Source organism: Onychomys torridus, chromosome 8 (assembly GCF_903995425.1).
Source record: "Onychomys torridus chromosome 8, mOncTor1.1, whole genome shotgun sequence".
In the NCBI taxonomy this organism is placed as follows: Eukaryota; Metazoa; Chordata; class Mammalia; order Rodentia; family Cricetidae; genus Onychomys; species Onychomys torridus.
In genome coordinates, this window is record NC_050450.1 from 40349275 (window position 1) to 40374382 (window position 25108).

Here is a 25108-nt window from a genome sequence, read left to right on the forward strand (position 1 = left end):
TCTATCTATCCTCTCTGCTGTGTCCATGTTTTCTCTTTCTAGGGTTGGAGCTTGGCTGCAACAATGGCTATTTGAGGTCTGGAAGCCTCTTCAGAGGTCGAAGATAGGAAATAAAGGTTAACAAATATCCAACAAGGTAATACATGCCTCTAATCCCAGCACCGGCACTCTGGAGTCAGGCAGATTCAAGTTCACATCCAGCCTTGTCTAAATAGTGAGTTCCAAGCCAGATTGGTCTATATAGTGAGACCGGTCTCAAAACAAAACAGAATGAGTTATCAGGCTTGTAATCCCAGAGCAGGAGGTGGAAGATCACGAGTGTGTAGACCAATCTGGTCTACACAGTGAATTTGTGGCCACCCTGTGCTACACGAGACCCTGTCTCAAAACAGGAAACAAACAAACAAAACAAAAACGAAAATAAAGCTTTTAAAATCAAACCAACAAGGTGTACTAAATCAGGAGTATCCTGAGTTCTTCGGCCTGAAGTGACCCCCTTGTCTCAACATGCCGTAAGATTTGTTAAAAATTCAGCATCAGTGGAGTGACGTTCAAGTCCCGAATCCCTGGTCAGCAAACACAACCTCACTTCTTTGGGTTATTAGGAGAGTAACGAAGGTCAGGGCAAGGCGAATCCTTTAAGTGAAACACACACCTCCCCACGAGCGGTTCTGCGGTTTGTTGTTGCCAGGCTTTTCAGGACTGGGGTCTTTCAATGCAGTTTAAGACAGCCCCTGCCTGAAAGACCCTTCGGGTCGCGTGAGTACCCCAGCCGGTGCCGGCGTCCGCCTTGAAGGAGAGCATGGCGCTCTTGAGGGCTGCGGAGTAAGCTGGAAGCCCCTCTCCTGCCTAGCCGCCCCTCCACCCGATACTCCTCAGCATCTCTCCCGGAGACCTCTTCGGCACTCAGGGTCTGCCAAGCCGCTCTCCGCCTGCCATCAGGCGATCTCAACGGCCAGCCCGGCCGGCTTGTGACGTCACGAGCCCGGGGTCCTCGGCGCCTGCTTCCCGCTCCTATAAAAGCCGACGCCGCGCGGCGTTGCTGTAGTGGCCTTGTCCTCGGTGTGTCTCTTCCTCGCTGGACGCCGCCCGTCAGCCTCGGGCCTGCGGTCTTGAGACCGAGCACCGTGAGTAACCGCCCGCGAGCTGGACCGGGACGTGGCCCCTGGAGGGCGGGTGGGGTTGGAGCCCCGAGGTGGCTGTGGCCTGCACGAGGCGGCGGCGCCTCGGCCTGGCGTAGCCTGAGGCGCCGTGGGGCCCGTTGCAGACCGCGGGAGGCGCGAGTCGGCCGAATCAGGCCTCCCAGGGCCGCGCGTCCTCCCGGCGCTCGCCCGAGGAGTGTGAGCCGAGTCCTGTGGAGGAGCCCGCTCCTCTGAGGGCGGCGTCAGTCGGGCCCGAACGCGGCTGCAAGGCCCAGGCTTCGGCTCGGGCCTGCCTCAGCGGCAAGCTTGCCGCCCCGCGCTCCAGGCTTGGAGTGGGGGGTTCCTGGCCGCTCAGGTGGTGGCGGTCGTTGCTGGACGGCCCGGTTTTTGGCTCCCTCTCTTTCTCCTGTATCTGGCGCCACTAGCCCCCCATTGGTCTTGCCTGTTCTACCATCGAAACTGCAGGTCCAGACGCGGTCTTTCTTGGCGTTTTGTCGTGTCCTGCCGTCTCTGAACTTAACTACTGGAATAGCAGACCCTACTGTCGTCTGAGGTGTGTGGCTTTTAGGAGCCCTTGACTCTAAAACTGGAGGTGCCTGGGTTTCTTAAGGGGTGATGTAAACACCTGCCCTTTGGTTCACTTTTAATGGAGTCCGCAGGTTTGGGGACTTGCAGTTTCTTTTCAGAATGTCACAGTAGAATGTGTCTGTGGCAAAGAACAATGCAGTCCCTTCCATCCTGCAGTCTAAATAACAAGTGTCAGAATTTCCAGTCACCTAAAACAGGTTTGTTTTTTAAAGTCTGGTGCCCTAGAATTCTCTAGGTTGTTTAATTTCCAAGTCCGTGAGCTCGGAGAACTGAAGAAGGCCTTTTTTTTTTTTTTTTTTAAAGCATGTTAAATCGAAGTCTCATGCGTTATTACTTAAAAATTTTGCACTTAATTCCTACACAACACCGAAAGTTAAGTCTAGGATTACAGAGTGCATTGAATTACAGATTAACCGATTACCTCCCTGTCACTTAATAAGATCCTGGCTCCTGTACAAGCAACCTAATACCTGAATTTGACTATGACTAAGCACATCTTTATTTATTGTGGATTATTTCAAGGAAATATGGAATTGTGTTACTTTTAAAGTAATTTTATCAACTATGTAGTTAGACGACTTCTGGAGTGTTCATTACAGTACTGGGGACTATGAAAAGAACAATGTTCTGCTATTAAAAACTGGCCTCCCTTTATTGTTAACTTTATTGTTGCCTTATCATGGGGAGGGTCTGCTGCTCTGGGCTTCTCTGTTCTGCATTATTGGCAACACTGAGTAACTTGGAGAAGCAGACATGTTTGTGAGTTAAAAAGCAAAAAATCTGATTCTCTCAAACCATGGATGAGTGAGAGCTCGGTATTTCAGTGGATGATTGTAAAACGCGATTCTGCTCCCTTACCCCACCTCTCAGCTTGTTTGCTTGAGGGATGGCGACAAGTGTCCGAGGAATGAGTATTTTAAGAGATGTGTTGAGTCTTAAGTGTTTGACCCAAAATGGGTGCAATAATTATTTTAAATGCCAAATCCTATACTTTTGTGAAAATTCATATTATTTCTTTGTACAAACTAGATCAGAAAGCTTCAGAGGTACCTTAAGTTAGTACATGGTAACATTGAAGGATTGTGTCTACCTCAGAATCACAGACCTTAAGAGATGCCTTTAGTCTCTGCACTACAGGCATAGACAGGCCGATCTCTGAGTTCAAGACTAGCCCTGGCTACAGAGCAAGTTCCAGGACAGCCAGAGGAACCCCATCTCAAAAAACAACCAAAAAAAAAAAACCCAAAAAGTTTCATGTGAGTTTTAAAGAGGTCTTGAATTAATCTTGAATTAATAAAGGATACTTAACCTTTTTTAAAAAAAATATTTATTTATTTATTATGTATACAGCATGTATGACCAACCAGAAGAGGGCACCAGACCTTATTACAGATGGTTGTGAGCCACCATGTGGTTGCTGGGAATTGAACTCAGGACCTCTGGAAGAGCAGTCAGTGCTCTTAACCTCTGAGCCATCTCTCCAGCCCGAAATTAATCTTTTGGAGGAACAAGGGAGAACTCTGAAGATGATAATAAATTGAGGGCTTAGAGCTTTTAGTTTTAGACTTGTTTGTGTTTGGTTTGGCTTTCCCTCAAATTCAAGTCATGTTAGGAGTTTTAGTTTGCTTAATTTTTTTATATATGAAATTATATTTTTCTTAATGACTCATTTTATCTGAGTTGATGAGGTTTTTTGGAGTTTTTGTCTATTGACTTTAGTTTTTGAGACAGGGTCTCACAAAACCCAGGCTAGCCTCATACTGCTTTCCTATGTGTCAAGAAGATGGTGCTGAACTCGTGATCCTTCTGCATGCCTAAATGCTGGGATTATGATGTGTGCTTATGCATTGGCTCACTTTTTGGGCAGCGGGAGAGGGCAGTGTTAGGCAATCATTATACTACTGAGCTAAATCCCCAGCTTCTTTGGTATTTTATTTGAAACAGGCTCTTACTGAATTTCCTCAGGCTGGCTTGAACTCATTATGTAACCTGGGCAGTCCTTGTATTTATGATTCTCCTGTCCTCAAGCTTCCAAAAATTGGGCATTATAGGACTGGTTTTTCTATGTATTCCTGGTTGTTCTGGAACTCACTCTGTAGACCAGGCTGGCTTCGAACTTGCAGAGATCTTGCCTGTCTCTGCCTCCTGAGTTCTGGGATTAAAGGCAAACACTGCCACTGCCCACCATTTATTTTTCATAAATTTAAAATATAATTTTTTTTATTTTAATTTTTTTATTATGTATACACTTGCCAGAAGAGGGCACCAGATCTCATTATAGATGGTTGTGAGCTGCCATGTGGTTGCTGGGAATTGAACTCAGGTACTCAGGAAGAGCAGCCCGTGCTCTTAACCTCTGAGCCATCTCTCTAGCCCATAAATTTCTTTACATTTGTTTTGTTTTGGAGACAGGTTCTCACGTTGCCTAGGCTGGACTTGAACTTGGCTATTTACTTGGGGTCTGAATTCCTGCCTCTCAAGTACTGGATTTATAGGCATGTGCCACCATGACTTAAATGCATTTTGTTGTTGTTCTGTTTTGTGTGTTGTTTGCTTTTTTGAGACAAGGTCTTTGTATATAACCCTGGCTGTCCTGGAACTCACTATTTAGACCGGGGCTGGCTTTGGATTCACAGAGATCTATCTGCCTCTGCCTACCGAGTTAGAAATTGAAGGCATGTGTTACCATGCGTGGCTTAAAATGGATTTTGAGGCAGATTTTTTTTTTTTTTTTTATTTTTATTTTTTTTTATTGTAGGGAATTAGCCAGAGTATCTCAAACTTGGACACCTGAATAGTAGGTAATGAAAAATTAAAAAGGGCTCTTCTAAATTTAATCTCCTTGTGGGCTTTAGGGATTGTATTGACATCTGCTTATATGTCGTCTTTTTCTTGTGTGTGCTCTTGCATTTGTTTATCTACAAGTGAGCATATCCTAGTCTTCTCTTTGGAGTAGTTTACTTGTTTTTCATTGGTAGATTTCACTGTAAGAAATTTGCTTTTGTTTGATAGCTTTGTTTATTTTGGATTGACTTCACTCAGGTTTGTAGGTAGTTAATTGTGGCAGTTAATTTTTCATATTGAGTAGTTATTACTCTGTGGGAACATAAAAGAGCATAAAAAGCATATATCTTAACATTTTTGAGGGTTTGCTCAGCTGCCAAGCCTGATGACCTAAGCCTGATCCCTGGGACCCACATAGTGGAAGGAGACAACTGCCTCCTGCAAGTTGTTCTCTGACTTCCACATGTGTGCTGAGGTATATGCACACCCACACGCATCCTAAAGTAAATATCAAATGCAGATAGCTCTTAAACCAGTTGTAAATTGAGTACTGCCTTTAAGTGGATGTTTAAGAACCTTTAAGGCTGATGGTTAAAGGAGCTGTAGTTGAGAATTTTGTTTTTATAAAAACAATTATAGGCTGATTTGTGAAGAACTTAGAACTGTATAGTAACTCTTAAGTTACAGCTTCCTGATAGACTAGTTAATGAAATGTTTTATGGAATTGATATCTCTTATATTTCTTATTCAATGTATCTTTTTTAGATGCCTTCGATAAAGTTGCAGAGTTCTGATGGAGAGATATTTGAAGTTGATGTAGAAATTGCCAAACAATCTGTGACCATCAAGACCATGCTGGAAGGTAACTTTATGAAACCGTGGTGTGAAAAAGGGGTGTGTAACTTAGGGTGGTGGCATGTAACCTGAAAGTAGCAGGTTTACTTGAGCCAGTCTGCTACAAGCTTGAGAGGGAAAGGGTAATTTCCTTTCTGCATTTATGAATAAACTGTTAAAGTGTTGGGGTGTTTTTTGTTCTTGTTTTTAAGATTTGTTAGGCATGGTGGCTTATACCTTTAATTCAAGCACTTAGTAGAAGCGGGGGAGGGGAGAATCCCTGAGTTTTAGGCCAGCTAAGATGACATAGTGAGATCCAATTTTATTGTATGTGCAGGCATGCCATGCTATGCCGGATAATGTATTTCAGGAGTCAGTTCTCTTCTCTCACCCTCCTTACTCTACCTTGTTGGAGTTTGTTGTTGTGTTTTTGCTTTTTGTCTTAAGACAGGGTCTGTCTATGTAGCCCTGACTGTCCTGGAACTCTCTCCAGGTTGACCTCAAATTCAGGGATATCTACTTGTCTCTGCCTCCCATGTGCTGAAATTAAAGGTGTGCACTATTATACCTGGCTATGTTGCTGTTTTTTAAGGTTTTATTGTTAACTTTGTGTGATTTAAATTATGCACATGCTTGCAAGTACCTATGAAGGCCAGAGGCATTGGATTCTGGAGCTGGAGTTAATGGTGCTTGTGAACTGCCCAGTGTGGTGCCAGGAACTGAGCTGGGTCTGCTGTAAGAGCAGTCATTCTCTTGACCACTAAACCCTATCTCCCACACCCTTTTGTGCCACTGCAATACACCTCCTTACCTCCTTGCCACAAAGAGTGCTGAGATTACATGTACAAACCTCGACATCCAGCTGCTTAAGTTGATTGTGAGGCTCAAACTCAGCTCTTCTTCAGTAGCAAGTACTTCTACTCACTCAATCATCTTGATGGTCCTAATGTCACTTTAAGTATGAGACAATGGTCTGTTCCTTTTTTTTTTTGGAGCTGAAGACCGAACCCAGGGCCTTGTGCTTGCTAGGCAAGTGCTCTACCACTGAGCTAAATCCCCAACCCCCTTTTTTCTTTTCTTTATTTCTTCTTCTTTTTTTTTTTTTAATTAGTTTTTTGAGACAGGCTTTTCTGTGTAGTCCTGGAACCAGCCTATAGACCAGGCTGGCCTTGAACTTAGATCACTTGGCCTCTGACTTCTGAGCGCTAGGATTAAAGGCACAAACCACCATGTCTGGCTACAATAGTCCATTTCTGTTTCAAATAAATTTGATTTACAAAAATCTTTGGTTTTTTCCTAATAATAAAAATCAAAGCACTTGGAAAGGGGTTATGTTGCTGTATGGCAGGTAAATAGAACTGCTATTTTGTGGATTGGATTCTGTTGAAGGCTTTTTAAAAAGTACACCTGAAGAATCTAATTTTTTAAAAATTATTTTTATTTTCTGTGTATGACTGTTTTGCCTGCATGTGTGTTGTGTTCATGCAGAGGTCAGAAGAGGGCATGGGATCCCCTGGAACTGTAGCTGCTAGATGTGGGAGCTGGAAACGAAGCAAACCCAGGTCCTCTGAAAAGTAATAAGTGCTCATAACCACTGAGCTATCTCCCCAGTCCCTGCAAGTTTTATTATGTATCTCTGTGTTGTGTGTATATGTGCATACCTCAGGACAACTTTGGGGAGCTGGTTCTCTCCCTCTGTTGTGAGTTCTGAGGATCACTGAATCAGGTAGTCAGGCTTGTGTGGCAAGCACTTTTTTCCTAAGGTGTCTTTATTTTTCAAACAAGCTTTCTTTTTTGTCTACTAGTCATCCTGACGAGACCACTGCAATACATTTGTGCAATTGAACAAAGGTTAGATAAGACAATGGGTCCTGAAACTTTGAAAGCTTACTAGTTAATAGTAATAGTATATATAGAAAACCTACACACCAGTGTTTAAAATTGATGGGAGAAATAACTTAGTAAGAATATTCTCCATTACTTATAAGTCCTAGGGTTTTGCATAGGAAAGGTCAGAAGCTTTTAAATAGTTGAAGGAAACAGAGAAATCTAGGTGTAGTGGCCCATGTCTATTCTGTTAGCACTTGGGAGGTTGAGGCAAGACCTTGGAATGGGTGTGGGAGTTATATATAAACACTAGCTATAAGCTGCTAAAAAGGTGAAACATGATCTTTGCTCTTAAAGAATTTAAAAATTACAGGTTGGGGATTTAGCTCAGTGGTAGAGCGCTAAGGTCCTGGGTTCAATCCTCAGCTCAAAAAAAAAGAAAAAAGAAAAAGAATTTACAAATTAGAAAGGGTGCCAGATACCACACAGAACAAACTGTCACTCAGTACACTTAGTGTGTTTGTAAAGCTGTATGCCACGTGATGCTGCAGGAGCATCTTGACTGGTGGTATTCCATGTTTTACAAAGACTACAGTGTGTGGTACTAGTGATATGTTATTACATTTTATATCCCGTGATTTGGGGAAGTTACACTAAGGTAAAATAGTTTAGTAAGGAAAATTAAGCTCATTGTGGTGCATTCCAGTAATTACAGCATACAGAAAATCAAAGCCAGCTTCTGCTACATAGAAAGTTTAAGGCCAGCCTGACCTACATGAGACCTGTCCTCTCAAAAGAGAATTGAGAGGCTGGAGAGACTTCTCAGTGGCTAAGAGCACTTTCTGCTCCTGCAAAAGGCCAGAGTTTGATTTTCAGCATCCACATCAGACAGCTTACAGCTGCTTACAATTCCAGTTCCAGGGATCTGACCCCCTTTTCTGGCCTGTGTAGGCACAGCACTTAACACAAGCACAACCTCCCCACCCCCACATAACTAAAAATAAAATAATTAAAAAAGAAAGAATTAAAGGGGGCTAGAGAGATGCTTCAGTGGTTATGAGCACTGGATGCTCCTCCAGAGGACCCATATTTAAGTCCCAGCACCCACACAGCAGCTCATAGCTACCTATAACTACTATTCCAGGTCATCCAGAACCCTTTCTGGCCTCCATAGGTGGTGCACAGACATATTCAGACAAACACCCATCCACATAAAATAAATAAATGCAGTTTTTTGTTTTTGTTTTTTTGAGACAAGGTTTCTCTGTGTAACAGCTCTGGCTATCCTGGAACTTGCTTTGTAGACCAGGCCTCGAACTCAGAGATCTGCCTGCCTTGTCTCCCAAGTGCTAAGATTAATTAAAGACATGAGCCGCCACCACCCAGCCTACATACTGTTTTTAGTAGCTGTCTAGATGGTATAGGATTGTAATAATGTAATTGGTAAAGTTGTAAATGAATTTGAGAGGACTAGAGATGAAAATATTTGACTTTGAACTTGAATTGTGTTGGAGATTCCTTCAAGGGAAGAGGGAACATTTCTAGGTGACTGGAGTGCTTGCTGGATTGTATAACTAATAGAGGTAGGGGGATTTTTCTCCTCCTTGCAGTACTGGGGACTAAACCCAAGGCTTGTGCATAATTAGACAAGTGTTTCACCTGAGGTAGAGGACTTGTAATGCTGATTGCAGGGGGTATGTCTTTGTGAATGACTTTTTAAAATAAAAGCTGTGGACACACTTTCCTTGGTAATTGATACGTGTCATGTGGCACCTGAAGTCCTATATTCTGGTAACGAACATTGTAGATCCCTTCTATTACAAGCCTGTAAACTCCTTGGTATGTCCTGTAGTCATGGTTTATCAAGCAACTGTTGAATGAAGGAGTATGGAATGGTCACAATAAAGAGAACGTGATCCAAGTGTCTCTGTAAAGGTAAGTAAATAATGACAGCAAACTCGCTCCCTGAATACTTGTTTTGGAAATGGAAGTACTTACTTCATCTTAACGGTTGTTTGATGTGTTGATCTGTCCTGTGGTGATTTAAAGATTCAAAGAAGCATTTGCTAATTTAAGAGCATTAGTTATCTAGAAACATGTACAGACCAGCTTTGATCTCAGAAGTAAGTAGACTGTTACATATCAGTAGTTAAAGGAGTCTTTCCCTCTGTATCCTTTGTGGGTTCAAAAGCTGCATGGTTTTATCTGAAGTACCTGTAGCTTTTAGGATTCTAGCCTCTTGGGGTCTGGAGTTCTTGAATCTGGCTTCTTAATGATTTTGTTTTGTATCTACATTGTTTCTGGGTAGTTTCATGTGACATTAAAAAACAAAACGAAACTCTTAAACTCAAGGTAATTAGAAGTAAAAATCTTGATATGTATACATGTGGATTGGCTTATTTGTTCAAGTCCAAGATGTGGTATTAGATACAGGTGTCCATCTTCTAGAAGTCCCTGAAATTAAATAGCTTAAAGGAATGTATTTTGCTACTTTCATATATGGTCCTCAAGGAAAAAAACCACTGCTCATCTAAATACTAGAGAAGCAATTCTTTGTAGCCGTCAGGGCCTCTTTTTTATGTATAAGTGTTTTGCCTGCATGTATTTATGTACATTCTATGCGTGCTGTCCCTACAGAGGCCAGGAGAGAACATCAGATGCTCCTTGAACTGGAGTTACAGACTGTTGTGTAAATTGATGGAGATGGGGAAACCCTGTAAAGTTGTTGATTGAAGTTGTGTAGTGGCTAAGGACTATGGCAAAGAATCTCAGGCTAAGGATATCCCCAAAGAGTACTTCAAATATAAGAAATAAACAAATAAAAAATTTTACTCATATTAAAAAAAAAAGAAGAGAATAGGATTCAGCTTTTCCAGATTGTTTCTTAGTTATCCATACTTCATTGAATCACTGACAGGTATGTGCCCCCATGCCCAACCATACTAGATAGTTTTATGTTAGTTTGACACAAGCTAGAGTCAAAAAGGAACCTCAATTGACCTATGGTGGGGAGGTCAGTTTCTTGATTAGTGATTGATGTGGGAGGGCCCAGCCGGGTGCAGATTTGTCTCACCTCCAGGCAGGTGGTTCTGAGTTGTATAAGAAAGCTGGCTAAGCCAGCACTCAGAAGGCCAGCACTCAGAAAGCGGATCTCTGTGAGTTGGAGGCCAGCCTGATCTATAGAGTGAGTTCCAGGACACTGTGGGCTGTTACACACAGGGAAACCGTGTCTTGAAAAAAAACAAAAGGGGGAGGTGGGGGAGAAAGCCGGCTGAGCAAGGCAGAGGAGCAAGCTGGTAAGCAGTGACTTCTGCTTCAGTTCCTGTCTTGACAGGCTATTGCCTAGAAGTATAAGATGAAATAAATTCTTTTCTCTCCAACTTGCCTTTAGTGTTTTATTACAGTAGAAGCCCTAAGCATGTTAAAGATTTGAGAAATAATGGCTTCTCTCTCCTGGTTTTCTTAGATTTAGGAATGGATGATGAGGGAGATGATGATCCTGTTCCTTTACCAAACGTTAATGCAGCAATTCTAAAAAAGGTAAGTTATTATTTTGTTCTTGTTTTTCTTATTTTGGTGCTGGGGATTGAATTTAGGGTCTCAAACATACTTAATGTATGTTCTGATACTGAGCTACATCCCCCAGCCCTTTTTTATGTAGATGCTGAGGATTCAAAATCAGGTCCTTATGCTTGTTCAGCAAACACTCTTACTGACTGAACTATACCTCCCAGCCCAGCCCTACCTACATTTTGTTTTTAATATATATGAATATGCTTGTTTAGCAAGCACCCTTACTGACTGAACTACACCCCGCAGCCCAGCCCTACATTTTGTTTTTAATATATATGAATATAGGTGTCTTGCCTTCCTGTATGTGTGTGCCTGGTTCCTAAACAGGCCAGAAGAGGTCATCAGATCTCCTGGAACTGGAATTACAGATGGTTGTGGGCTATCATGTGAGTGCTGGGAATTGAACCCATGTCCTGGAGTAGCAGTAGCAGCAAGGTGCTCCTAACTACTGAGCTCTCTCTCCAGCCCCTCTGATTTTTTTTTTTTTTTAAGATTTTTATTTATATATGTGAGTACAAGTGTTTTGTAAGGGTACTGTCTGCAGAGGCTGGGCGACTGAAATACAGGCAGTTGTGAGCTGCCCATTGGGTGCTGGGGACTGAACCCAGGTCTCCTATAAGAGCAGCAAATGCTTTTAATCTCGAGTCATCTGTCCATTGGCTTGGTTTCTGGAAAGTTTTTTTTTTATTTTTTATTTTTTGGTCTTTCGAGACAAGGTTTCTCTGTAGCTTTGTAACCTGTCCTGGACTAGTTCTGTAACCAGGCTGGTCTCGAACTCACAGAGATCCACCTGCCTCTGCCTTCCGAGTGCTGGGATTACAGGTGTGTGCCACCACCGCCTGGCTGGAAAGTTTATTGTTTTGTGTTTTTGAGACAGATCTTGCTATATCTCTCAGGCTGACCTGGAATTCAGACTCGTGCCTTATTCTTCCAACTACTGGCTCCTCTACCAATTTTTTGTTTGTTTTTAACAGAGTCAAGTGTATTGCTATGAATGATTTGGTTACATCTAATAAGATCTTTGAAAGTTAAAAAGATTATTCAAGCTTTATTTTGTCTTTCGAGCTTAGCTGTTAGAGGATGTGCCTGCCTGTAATCCTAGCCTTGGGAGTGTGGGATGGTAGCAGGAGGATCAGGAGTACAAGGCAATCAGCAGCAACTAGCAAGTTTAGGCAGGCAAGATAGCTTAGTGGGTGATGCCTCTTACCGCCAAGCTTGATCTGATTTGATCCATGAATCCATGTGGTAGGAGGAAAGACCCAACTCCTGCCCAGTTGTCCAACCTTCTTGTGTGTATGCAATAAATAAACTTTATTTTTAAAAATTGACTCTTAACTTCTTGTTAGCTCAACTTTTAGCTAGTTCTTATCCCAGTGTAGGACTGATGCCCCCAGCATTATTAAACTGAAAGTCTTGTAACAGAATGCCAGAAGAATTTGTTGTTGTAGGTCATTCAGTGGTGCACCCATCACAAGGATGACCCCCCTCCTCCTGAAGATGATGAGAACAAAGAAAAGCGGACAGATGATATTCCTGTTTGGGACCAAGAATTCCTGAAAGTTGACCAAGGAACACTTTTTGAACTTATTCTGGTATGTGAATGTATAAGGGCATTCTGTTGTAGAGCCTTCAACCACTTAAAGGATTGAATTTGCTAGGTGCACTGATCCTCAACTATGGATATTCCCTGGACTTATGCAGTGTTCTACGTTAGTTATTACAATACATGTAAGATGGTCCAGGAACTTTTGAGAGGTAGAAATGTCAGGTTAGATCAAGTAAAAGTCTCTTTTGCTGTCTGTGTGAGACTTCCTGTAAGTAAAGAGGCACAGTTAGAATTAAAGGTGGAAACGAGTATGCTAACACAAATAGAAAGTTGGAATGGTTATATTTTTGAGCTAAAGAGGGCTGTTTCATAATGATAAGGGGATCGACTGATTAGTAAAGTTATAAATACCTACCTGGAAGCAGAACTTCAAAAAGTGAAAGAAGTAGTGAAACACAGTTGTGTGGTCACACAGATTCCAGTATTGGGTCTCAGTAATTATCACAGATCAGGAACACTACTGAACAGCTTATCTTATTTGGCATGTAGGATGTTACATTTAATAACAACCATATAAATTCTTATCAAGGTAGACCAAGTTTAAAAGTCTCACATTTAAAAGTATTCAAGTTATACAAAGTATGTTCTTTGACCTCAGTGATAGAAGCATAAAAAATGTCTAAAGCTGGACGTGATAGTGTACACTTTTAATCCCAGAATATAGGCAGCAGAGCTACATAACAAGTTTTAGGATAGTCAGGGCTACATAGTGAGACTTTGTCTCAAAATAAAATCTGGGGGAAAAAAATTGCGAATATTTGAAAATTGAGTAATTTTCTAGTTATTAAAAACCAAAGAAAAATTTAAATTAGTATTTGTAACTGAATTGATAAAACAATGAAAATCTGGGATAAAGGTAAAGTAGTATATAAGAGAAAAGTTAGTGAAAAAGGAAGTTAAATTGAAAGTAATTAATATTCAAGGGAAGAGAATTTCATAGAGTTCATTAAAGAGGAATCATTTTAAGCTCGATTTGTTGTAGATTGTTTATCACTCAAACATTCAGTACACATGACTAAAAACCAACTGTCATTTACAGGCTGCAAACTACTTAGACATTAAAGGTTTGCTTGATGTCACATGCAAGACTGTGGCCAATATGATTAAGGGGAAAACTCCTGAGGAGATTCGTAAAACCTTCAATATCAAAAACGACTTTACTGAAGAGGAAGAGGCCCAGGTAGGTAGAACACATTCTATTTTTGATTACTTTTTTTAAAAAAAAAACTGAAACCCAGTAACAAGAAAAAAAAAAAAAAGGATGCCTATACCGGCATCAGTGGTCACCTTTAGTCCCAGCAGAGGCTGGCAGATCTCTGTGAGTTCAAGGCCAGCCTGGTCTACAGAGTGAGATCCAGGACAGGCACCAAAAGTAACTACATGAAGAAACCCTGTGTGTGTGTGGGGAGGGGGGGAAGTGGGGAGGATGCCTGTCATGAATTCTTGGGCTAGGGCTATAGCTTATTGGTGCACTTACCTAGGATGCCTTGTCAATTGCCTTAATAGCAACTGGGTATTGTGGCGAATGCCTTTGATCCCAGCACTTAGGAAGCTGAGGCAGACTGTGAGTGAGTTCCAGGACATCCAGGGCTATACAGAGAAACCCTGTCTGAGAAAACAAAGAAAACCCAATAAGAACAACAAAAGTCTTGATACATACAGAGGGATAATGTGCAGCTCTGAGTCTCACATACTTCTGGTCTGAATCTTAGTACTTAGATGATACTCTTCTTCTTCTTTTTTTTGGTTTTTCGAGACAGGGTTTCTCTTTGTAGCTTTGCACCTTTACTGTAACTCACTTTGTAGCCTAGGCTGGCCTTGAACTCAGAGATCCACCTGACTCTGCCTCCTGAGTGCTGGGATTAAAGGCGTGTGCTACCACCGCCCGGTGATGATACTGTTCTTGAAGAGTTTTTAATTTTTATTCATGTATGTGAGCATAGTGGCCAGAAGAGAGCATTGGATTCCCTGGAGTTGGAGTTACAGGTGGTTGTGGGGTAGGAATTAACAGCATTCTTAACCTCTGAGTCATGTCTAGCCTGATAACTTTTTTTTTAAAGGTTTATTTATTCATGTATTTTATGTATGTGAGTGCTCAGTCTTCATGCACATCAGAAGAATGAATCTGATCCTATTACAGATGACTATGAGCCACCATGTGGGTGCTGGGAATTGAACTCAGGACCTCTGGAAGAACAGTCAGTGCTCTTAACCGCTGAACCCTCTCTCCAGTCCCCCAGCCTGATACTATTATTTTATAAGTATAAGAAAAATGGAGCTGGAGCCGGGCGGTGGTGGCACACACCTTTAATCCCAGCACTCGGGAGGCAGAGGCAGGTGGATCTCTGAGTTTGAGGCCAGCCTGGGCTACAGAGTGAGTTCCAGGAAAGGCGCAAAGCTACACAGAGAAACCTTGTCTTGAAAAACCAAAAATAAATGAATAAAGAAAGAAAGAAAGAAAGAAAAAGAAAAATGGATTTTGAACCAAAGGAGTCTTCATTACCAGATTGTAGATTTTTACCTGGGACATTTGTATAGGCCATAAATAGCTGGCTTTAGAAAGTGGAGCTTGATAATACAAGAGTGGGTGAGTTTAGTTTGCTTGCCAGCTTAGGAAGTGGGAGCTCTAGCTCCCAGTTGTATTTGCTGTTTGGTGATTGACAGTGGGAACCCAAGTCACTCTTACTTAACCTGGTATTTCCCAGCTTTCCATCTGCCCTTCTCACATCACAGAGGCTATTGATGGTATGTACAGGCAGTGCTTAGCCATCTCAGAAAAGACCACTCAAGGTGCTTCCTTGTCTGTCTCTTCTAGGTACGCAAAGAGAACCAGTGGTGTGAAGAGAAGTGAAGTGCTGTGCCTGACACTGTAACACTAGAAGGGTTGTTCCAAATGCTAGTTGCACTGCTCTGTTTATAATGTTACTATTAGAACAGTAGACAAACGGCCTTGTCCTCACTGCATGTGTAGTTCCAGTACAGATCTGACCTGTGGCTGAGTTTCTTCTATGAGCGGAGGTTTCTTTCCTTCTTTTTCTCATTACTCTGAATAAAACTGAACTATGGGTTCTCTGTGGAAAGTGGCATTTTGGACTTTCCCTCATTCTGTAAAGTGATTTCTGCCTAGTTTGTTGTCCAGTTAACTTCAGTGAGCCTTTCAAAGTTGGCATTGTAAATAAAACAACTTATGAGAAGTATTCTGAAATAGAATTAATAAAACATGATCTTTGTTCATGAGTCAGAAACTGGAACAAGGCAACTTGAAGTTAATGTTGTGAGTGGGGTGGTTAGGGTAGGATGTCTTCCTGTCTCTCTGCTGCTGGTAAGCTTGTATACAGCTGGGCTCTCTTAATTGGATCTGAGGACTTGTTTTGTCTTTTTTTTTTTTTCTCCCTTTAATTTTTAATCTTCTCACCTTTGAATATGTTCAGTTTACTACCCAGTTTGGTTTGGGAGGGGGGACTGTAACTAGACAATTTGTTAGCTTTTCAATTAAAAAAGACACTTACTTCATGTGGTATGTCATCTTTTTATCATTGTTCCATGTGGGGAAAGACACTACTTGCATGTAAAAAGTTATTTAATCTTTAACATTAAGTGTATGGCAAAACTCAGAAAACAGCCATCCTAAGTGCAAAGATGCTTTTCAATAAAAAGTAATACAATAGGTAGTAAACAGTTGCTTTTGTGAATGTAAATGTGTTTCTTCACTTAACAGATGAATTAAGTTTGGTTATTTTTAATTGAAGAGATTCTTAGGCAATTTGTCTCTCATTGGAAGCTATTAACATTTATGTGGTTACTTGAAACCAATGCATAGTCCTTTTTTTCTTTTTACATTAAAATACTTCAATTACGTTTTAATTTTTAGTTTGTGTGTACATGCATGCTTGGTGTACACACTGTGGCACACTTGTGTTGGTCAGAGGATGACGTGTGGGAGTCAGTTCTCACTTGCCACCTGTGTAACCCAGGGATCAAGCTCGGGTTGTCAGACTAGGTAACAGGCACCTTTACTTACTGAGCCATCTTGTTGGCCTGCTCCTCTCCCCCCCTTCTTAAGCATTGCTTAGTTCCTAAGACATAGACTTGTTCAGCCACTATTTCTTTATGGTAGAAAAGTTTGTACTTTTTTTTGGTAATACTGAGGATTGAACCTAGGACCTTGTACATGCTAAGTGTTCTGTATCTGAGCTACATTCCCATTTATTTTCTGCACAGAGAGAGAACTGTAACATATGTCAAGATTCAGACCGGTTCTGTCTTGAGTGTAACTGAAACCTTTATCAAAATATAAAAATATAGCTGAGCCATGGTGATAAAAGGCAGAGGCAGGTGGATCTCTGAGTTCGAGGCCAGCCTGGTCTACAAAGCGAGTTCCAGGACAGCAAGGACTATTACACAGAAACCCTGCCTCAAAAAAACAAAAATAAATAAATAAAAATATAATGTCTGTGAGATGTCTGAGTAGATAAAAGCACTTGCTGCCAAGCCTGATGACCTGAGTTTGATCCCAGGAACTCAAGATAGAAGGAGAAAACCAAACTCCTGCAGGTACTCTGCCACTCGCATGCATGGCACAAAACCATGAGCACACACATAAAAATATATTTGAAAATAAAACAGGCCAAAAAGTATATTTATTATCTGGAATTCTTTTAGAAAGACCATTGTCCCCTGTGATTATTCTCAAGAATAATCGTTTTCCCCCATTGTGTTGGTTCTCTGAGGAAGGAAGGTAACAACAGTTTAGTGTTAACCAGTGTTTCACTTGCCAGTTACTACTATAATAAACACATTTACCCAGCAACTGCTTGTGTCAGGAAAAACCCAAATCTTCGCTAAGTCTAGGATTGCTGATATACATACCATGTTTATAAAGCAAATGTCAACTTCTAGGAAAAAGCCTGTCTATGATCCTTTTTTGAGACGAGGAGGCACAAGTGCCAGGTCTTGCTCTGTGGCCCAGGCTGATCTCAACTCACGGACATGGATAGCACTCTTACCCCAGCATCTCCAGTGGCTGTAATGGGGAGTGAGGGCTTTACATCACCTGGTGTCATTGTTACTTTGTGAATTAGTAAGCTCAGGAATTGTGGGAGTGGCACCATCAGGGACATCACTGTCTATTCCAAAGATGGGCGAGGACATGAGTTTGTGTTTTTTCCTTGACTTTGAAAGCTATAACCTAGTCTTTTTTGCTGTCTGTCTTAGATAGGAGTCTCACTATATATTGTTATATTGGCTTGTATCAAACTTCCATTTCCCAAGGAGCTCAATAGTCTCAACATGATCCTTACTCTTTTTTTTTATTTTTTATTTTTTTAAATTTCTCTGGGTAGCCCTGGCTGTCCTGGAACTTGCTCTGTAGATGGACCCTGCTGAACTAAAAAAGATCTTCCTGCCACTGCTTCCTGAGTGCTGAGATTAAAGGCGTGTGCCACAGCTGCCCTGCTCCCCCCTTCCCCCCTTTTTTTAACATTGGCTTGAAGTGGTACTTGAGGCTGGAGTCTTGACTCCACTGCTCTGTATGGCACTGGACAAGTTGAAATACAGTATCTGCTATGATTTTAGCCTTTCCATCTTTTTTTTTTTTTTTTTAGTCATCCAGGATTTAGAGGCCACTGATGGCAAGGCTTACCTTTACTTAGCAGCACTGTTCATGCATTCAGGATCAGAAGTGAGAAACCCCATGAAGCAGATGAGTTAGGCACAGAATGACAATGAAGGGGAACTACTTATAGCCTTGGTATTTGAACCCAGGGTTTTGTATATATCAGACAAGCACTCTACCAACAGAACTACATCCCCAGAACCAAGAACATCAAGGTTCTTGATCAACCTTCAGGCTTAATTAGGAAACTGCCTTTTGTCACTAAAGAGACAGATTGGCGATTGCCAGCTAGGACTGAAGAATGTCAGATTGTCTGTACCCATACAAAGTACATAGCTGTCACCTACAATGCAGTCTCTTTAATTCTGCAAACTCCTGTGACAGTTGTTTGGTCTGTCAGCCTTTATGTTACCTATAATTGTGTGTGCGTGCAAACATGTACACTTAGGAGTTCATATGAAGGTCAGAGGACACCTTGGGAGAATCATTTCTGACCAAATCAAGCTCAAGTCCTCACTCTTAGCAGCATTCTTTATACGCTGGTGTTACAAACTTGTTAAATTACAAAAGCCACAAGAGCTTCCGCTCATCGCGTCTGCCCCTCCCTCATGTAGCCAAGGCTAGCTTCCAACTCAGTGTGTACCATCATTTTCTTCTGTGTTTACCTCCCAAGTACTGGGATTACAGGACCAGAATCCCTGGGGAACTTTAGGAAAGCTCTGAAGAGACTCAAAACTTAACATAGCCTTCCTAAGTAGAGAGAAAAGCCTGCTTAACTTTAATTAATTTGGCATCTTAGATCTTCTCTGACACATTGGCCTGGCAAGCAGGATCTGTATAGCCTTGTAGTTCTTGCCCTCCCATCTGTTTTCCTAGGAACAGATACAGGAAAGAACGGAATGTAAAGAACCACATCTCATTTCTCTTTTATTTCGGCTAGACCTTCCTATCACTGTTCATTGTTTCCTGGACAGATAGGGAGGACTTCAGAGCCAAAAGGAAATTTTGATATAGGTGTAGCTCAGAAGAGTCCAGTCAAACTGGGAGACACTGGAAGGCCCCGACAGTGTGCTGGGCTCAACTCTCATGTATCCATTCAGACAGGATAGGAAGCAGCTGCAGGGGAGGGGAGCAGTGGAGAATGTACCGCAGGCAAGTCTTAAGTATGCCAGTTGTCATGGACCAGAAAGACTGGGGATATCCTGTTTCCTAACGTCTCTGAAAGTTGGGTTGGTTCTTGGCTGGCTGTGTGAAGAGACTGATGATATATCTGAAATTTAATTAGGGTTGCAATCTCAAGTCCTTTAAAACCTCCTCAGGTCTTAGGAATGTAGTGTTGTGATTTGGGAGGATTCAAATTTTGTTTTTGGAATCTGTTTTTCTAAAGAGTTGTTCTGATCCTAACAAAGTTGCCAGTGTATCCTCCCCACCACATACACCAGCCCTGCACACTACAAAGAGTGTATTGTTCATGTTCCCAGTGTACTCTAAAAGACACACCAGATCAGATTAAAACAAAACAAAAAACCCAACCTGACTTGCACCTGGTAAAAAAAAAATTTTTTTTTTTTTTTTAAAAACTAGGCCCACAGCCACAGCACAATTCTTTAAAATGGGACAGTGTCCAAATACTAGCTGGTCATCTTTAGCATCTTCCCAAAAAGAGGAAAAAGCTCAGGATTGCAAGTTCCAGTGGTCTAAATAAAAACTTTGGGATGTAAATCCAAAGTTAGCAGCACAGTATACTTTACCACAGTGGGACTTGCATGTAAAAAAGTAGTTATCATTCAGACTTCATAGGTCTTATATGAAACTGGGAGAAGTGCCTTAATAGGCAGTCCTTGTAAGAATAGCATGTCTTTGTGTAGGGAGCTAGAGAGATGGCTCAGCAGTTAAGAGCACTGGTTACTCTTCCAGAGGTCCTGAGTTCAATTCCCAGCAACCACATGGCAGTTCACAACCATCTAAATAAATGTTGGGGGGGGGGGGTCGTGTAGGGCTTTTGTGACATCAAATTTTAAGACTGAATAGCTCATTTTCCTTTAAGTAAACATGGACTCTCTTTTCTGTCTGCCCTTAGAGGAAAGCAGATCCTGAATACATTTCAGGTTGGACTGTCCAGTGTCTGGGATGACAACTGCCAACTCATTGGTCTACAAGGGTGCTGGGGAGTAGGCTGGCCTGCCTCACTTGAGTGTCAAAGAGTAGGAGGAGTAGAGCTTGGAAAGTGAGCTCAGGCGTGGTCAGGCCCAGGCCCCTGGAGGAGATGCTGAAAGTGATTTTTGGTTTTTGCAGCTTGGCAGTCTTGGTATCTTTGTATACACTAGGGAATACACTCCATGTTTTGTGACAGCTAAGAAGAAAAGGAACATTAGGTAGGCACTGTTAATTGAAACAGCTTACTACTCAGGCTTTGAAAAACAAACTCAGTAAAAAGTATCTTTATTCTCGTTTAAAAAAGTTTTTCTATGATAATGTGTTAATACAAAAATATTTTGGATACTACATCGTTTTTTTTTTTCCCCCCTCCTTTTTGAGACAGGGTCTCTATACAACCCTGGCTGTCCTGGAACTCATGAGAGATCCACCTGCCTTTACCTCCCAAATACTGGGATTATAGGTGTGCACCACACTCTGCCAGTCTTTTCAACACTTGTAACACTACACTAGAAACATGATCTTTGGATTGAGAAACCAGTGGCTAAAAGTAGGAATTAAAGGCTTTTTTTTTTTTAAGGTATGTAGAATACATGAATAACCCCTTTTCTTTGGATTCAAGCTATATACAGTGAATAAAAAAAAAAAAACAGTTAAAATAAACTAACAAACAAACAAAACTTGTTTTTCAAGGCTCAAGGTTAAGTTTGGCTCAAAAAGGATTTCTAGAATGTGGCAAAGAACCATGTCCACCACAAGAGGTCTCATGGACTCCTTGCTTTGGTTGTAACAGATCTCTTCCTGCAGCCCCATGAAATGCAGCTCGCTGGCCAGTTCTACATGCTGAGATGGGCCCTAGCTGTTGGGGGATTTGGGATTTGCCCTTTCCCAGCTGCCCACGAGCTGTGATTCAGCTGGCAAGGGTGCACACTGTATTTAGGCCAACTTCAATTTATTGACTGTAGTTTCTAGGGCTGGTGAGTTTCTCAGGAAAGACGTCCCAGTCATTCTAATTAAAGCTGGGTACTGTCCACCAGTGGGGAGGGTTGGTGCCTAGGTTTTAAGGCCTTAAACTTCACCTATTCCATTTCCTCCTCTTGCAAGCTCCTGAGAACACATAAGAAGCTTCCTCTGGCCCAGCTTAGGAACAGCAGCTGTTACTTGTAAACAGAGCTTCTCAGCTCCTTAGGAGAGAAGCGTTATTATTTAGACTTTCATGGCTGGTAACCAACCACGAAGTCATCTTGTGTGATAAACCAGGTATTCTTGGTCCAAGAAGTATTGGCATGGGGAAAGTGTGGCAGAGGGCAAGAGAAGCATTTGGAGAGAAGGCAGCTGAACTCAGTCAGTCCAGCTCATCTGACCTGCAGCAAAAGGAAAAAAAAAAAAAAAAAAAAAAAAACCAAAACCAGTAAGGGCATCCAGCTAGCAAGACTTGATAAAAAGAAGAGGTGTGGCTGCCACGGGCACCAGGATGTCCTTTGTGAGACATAGCTCCACAGATCTTATCCCTACCAATTGAATTGATGGCCTCCGGTTCAGGGAGTAGTTAAGTGGCCTTTGAAATCTTCAGCACCTTAGAGAGGACCCCTAGCTGGTTCCGAGTGATCTGGTCTTGTTGCCTCCTCTTGAGTTAGGGGTGGGCCCCTGGAGCAAGCCAGGTGTCCTGTGCATGCTAGGCTGCCTGTCTCTGAGGTTCCTGTTGCTGTGCTTGTGTATTCTGGAGGGTGCTGTGGAGGGTCTTTGGGGACTCAGGGGCTGGAAGACAGAGAGTTGCAGAGCGACCTGAGAATGTGGGTGCTGGCTCCGCTGGGCTAGCAAGCAGTTCTGTGGGGAAGTGGGGCAGCAGGAGATACGAGGGTGAGTCCTGGGAAGCTGGGGACCTGGGACAGCCTAGAGCACTGTCATCGGAAGGAACGGGGCTGGGGCAGCGGCCTTCTCCGGGTAAGTACCGAATGCATTTCTTTTTCCTCCTAGGAATAGTGAAGAGAGTTATCTGTAAACAGAGGGTGAATCCACAGTCACACACCACAACCAGAAAATGGCTGTCCTTGAACTGGCCTGGCCCCACTTTGTCCTCTCTCTCTGTGGACTGGAAACTAGGCCCATTCCTTCAGCCCCACCACTTGGCCGACCTAGGATGGGTGTAATTACACAGAACAGCCACAAGATGGCAAGAGGAAACTTTTGTGGGTAGGCCTGTGGACTTCCTTCTATTTTCCAGGGGAACCATCTCTTTGGAGCCTTGAGCTACTGCTCCATGAATACTTGCAGGGATTCGATCGGCAGTAGGTCAAGGGACCATGATGCTTGTGAATACTGTTGGTTCTCACAACCAGGCTAGTGGAAGAAGTGCATGGTGACTATTGCCTACTAACAGCTCTAGCACTCTGGCATCTTTGTTTTAGACAGGGTCTCCTGAGGCAGTGCTGCCTGGCCTGCCTCAGCCTCCTGAACGCTGGGTGCCAGGCGTCACCTGTCCCCAGCCATAGTTTGTCTTGAGCGGCACAAATGGATGAGATAGGTGGGACCTTTTCTAGGGATGGACTCTCCATTTCCTATTGTGAGCACACCACACACACATTCTTTCCTTTTTTCTCTTGAATGCGTCTCCCCTCCAGCCTCTGTAACCTTTTTTGGTGTTAACAAGATGGCAAGTCACACACAGCTTCCTGGTGATCAGACTATTTCTAGGATACCATCATTTTGCCTTTCTTAAGCAGGAATTTAATTTTAAGGAAAAGGGAGATTGTGGACCTTAATCACTCTGAGGCTAGGAGTAGGGGCTCAGGCCACCTAAATGCGACAGATTTGTTTCCTAAGGACCTGGTAAATCTGGCTGGTACCGAAGCCACCCACGTGTGTATGCCTTTCTTTCCTTCTAGAACACTGTCTTTTCCTCTCTACCTGTCCCATCTAGACTAGTCATCTTCACAATCTGTATTCAGTGTTCACACATATTCTTTGGGTTCCCTTTTCTACAGGGCTTGCTAGGGGACTGAGGGACCAAAAGAGAGGCTGCAGACCCGGCGGAACATGTGCAATAAGGGAAGCAGCTTGAAGCACAGGGAGAATGACGGTGGGGACAACCCACCTGCACGGACCACACCAATCCGTCTGCTGGTTGAGGCCAAAGCGAGCACGACATTTCTTAGGCGAGCCAGGGTCTGCTCACAGCCATGCCAGAGGGGCAGAACAGGGCAGAGGGCGAGCAGGCAGGCAGCAGGGCAGAACAGGGCCCAGAAAGAAGAGGTAACATCAGTGTTAGCCAGTTACAGACACCCCGTAGCCCCCACAGGCAGAATGGACCTCTCCATGGCATAGCGGGCCCCAGGGGAAGCCTTAGGACCCAGAGCAAAGTATGAGAAAAGGCAGTCACCCAGTTGGGCAAGAGTCAGTGGGAAGAACGATGGAGTGTGGAAAGTCCTCATGCTACCCTCCCTTGGCTGATCATCCTGGCATGGAGGTTCCAGAACCGAATGGGGATCTTTTAGGGCTTCTGCATTTTCTATCCTGGGCTGACTGTTCCTTCTAACTACTGCATGTTTTAATGCAGTTTCTCCTCATTCTTGTCAATGCCCCATCTCCCTCTGGCCCACATTCCTAAAAAGACTAAAGGTACAGCATAACTATACCTCATGTTCTACACTTACTGATGGAAAGATGAACCTGCTCCTATCCTGAGAAAGGACTAGGGTACTTTTTGCTGTCCTGTCCCAGTCCGAGGCTCCAGCTTTCCTGTTTAGGGCAACACAGCTGAGAATGTTATGTATTTTCATCTAAGTCAGAGCTGGGGACAAGAAGGAGGCATGCAGCAGGATGGGTGCTCTGCAGCACTATACACTGCCAGGAGAAATGGGAACTAGTGACGGAGAAATCACCGGGCACCTGTCAGCAGGCTGTGTGACTACTATTGGGTCCTGGCTGACTTTTTGCTTTAGACATGGAACCATATAACCGTTCATTAACTTCTCTGGTGGAGCCTAGCTGAGAGCAGGGCTGGCAAAGGTAGCATGAGGTGTGTCACTCTAGAGCTGGCTTCTGCTGGTCTGCCCTAGAGTACAGTTAAACTCTTACTGCATGGGATTGGACTCCAAAAATGCAGACTGTTTCCAGGGGCTCAGGCCCTGAAGGTTCCTGGCCGAATATTCCACCCCGCCCTTTGGCCCAGAGGAGGGCTGCTCTTGAAACGGGAGCACGGAGAGAGGAACTTCTAGTACTACGGAAGCAAAGCCTCACCTGTGGTGGATTCTTGATGCTTCTCCCTTGACCGTCTCTTCTTCTTCCCCTGTAAGAACAAGAGAGGTGGTTGGTTCTAGGAGGTGGACACTGGGATACCTGCAGCCTCTGCCTCTGAGAGTCTAGGTCAACAGGGCCTCACCTACTTTGGGGCTCCTCTTTCTTGGCTGTGGTACTTACAAGGCTACTGTGGATAGGACACATTTATGAGTCTTCCCTTTGTCAGTCTGATCTCCCCTTGAGCACAGGGAGGGATTTCTAGGCCCTTCCTCATTCCCCCTCTCTCAGGCCAAACCAAATACCGGGCAGCAGTCCCACAAGTGAATATACTCTGGGCTGGAGAACTGCCGTTAAGGGAAGGGGCTGAAGCTTTCCTCTTCTGAAATAGTCAGGAGAGGTCTTGGGCTTTCTCTCTGTTACCTCGCCTGTACTGTCAAGACTAAAATTCCCCTTCCCATGTTGAGGTTGTTGTCTTGGGCATGGTATTTCAAAGGTTCCCGCCCCCTTCCCTGTGGTGTGTCACTGGCCACTCACGTAGTTATCCCGCGCTGACCAGCCTGGGTACAGCTGCATGTGCAGCTGCCTTTCCTTGCGGGCCAGTTCATAGTACTTGGCCTGCTCTTCTCGAGATAGTGCGTGCCACTGCAACAGGGAAGCGGGGTAGATGGGATGCATCAGGGAGTTAGGAAGCTGTACCAGGGTCAAAGGGATTGGGGGCAATCCCTGCCAGCCCACTTGCCCATG

The 25108-nt window shown here is 43.2% G+C and overlaps 2 protein-coding genes across 8 annotated transcripts in view; one reads left to right on the forward strand and one right to left on the reverse strand.

The window, feature by feature from the left end:
- The first annotated feature begins 1002 nt into the window (after positions 1–1002).
- Positions 1003–15466, forward strand: Skp1 (S-phase kinase associated protein 1). Of its 4 annotated transcripts, XM_036196928.1 has the most exons (8): positions 1003–1127; positions 1608–1695; positions 4489–4531; positions 5280–5376; positions 10642–10715; positions 12197–12340; positions 13394–13534; positions 15170–15466. In XM_036196928.1, the coding sequence occupies exons 4-8, from the start codon at positions 5280–5282 to the stop codon at positions 15203–15205; spliced, it is 492 nt and encodes a 163-aa protein (XP_036052821.1). In that variant the 5' UTR covers positions 1003–1127; positions 1608–1695; positions 4489–4531; the 3' UTR covers positions 15206–15466. The 4 variants fall into 4 exon arrangements, with proteins under 4 accessions (XP_036052821.1, XP_036052822.1, XP_036052823.1 ...); XM_036196929.1 differs by lacking the exon at positions 4489–4531; XM_036196930.1 differs by lacking the exon at positions 1608–1695.
- Positions 15467–21542: 6076 nt separating this feature from the next.
- The window catches only part of Tcf7 (transcription factor 7), a 29063-nt gene continuing 25497 nt past the window's right edge, over positions 21543–25108 (reverse strand). For 2 of the 4 annotated variants that reach the window (XM_036196923.1, XM_036196922.1), the window contains 4 exons: positions 24899–25006; positions 24365–24413; positions 23220–23292; positions 21543–22098 (listed from right to left, as the gene is read on the reverse strand). In XM_036196923.1, coding sequence (XP_036052816.1) covers positions 21801–22098; positions 23220–23292; positions 24365–24413; positions 24899–25006 — 528 coding nt within the window. In that variant the 3' untranslated portion in view covers positions 21543–21800. The remainder of the gene's footprint in view (positions 22099–23219; positions 23293–24364; positions 24414–24898; positions 25007–25108) is intronic. The other 2 variants (XM_036196925.1, XM_036196924.1) reach the window with 1 other exon arrangement.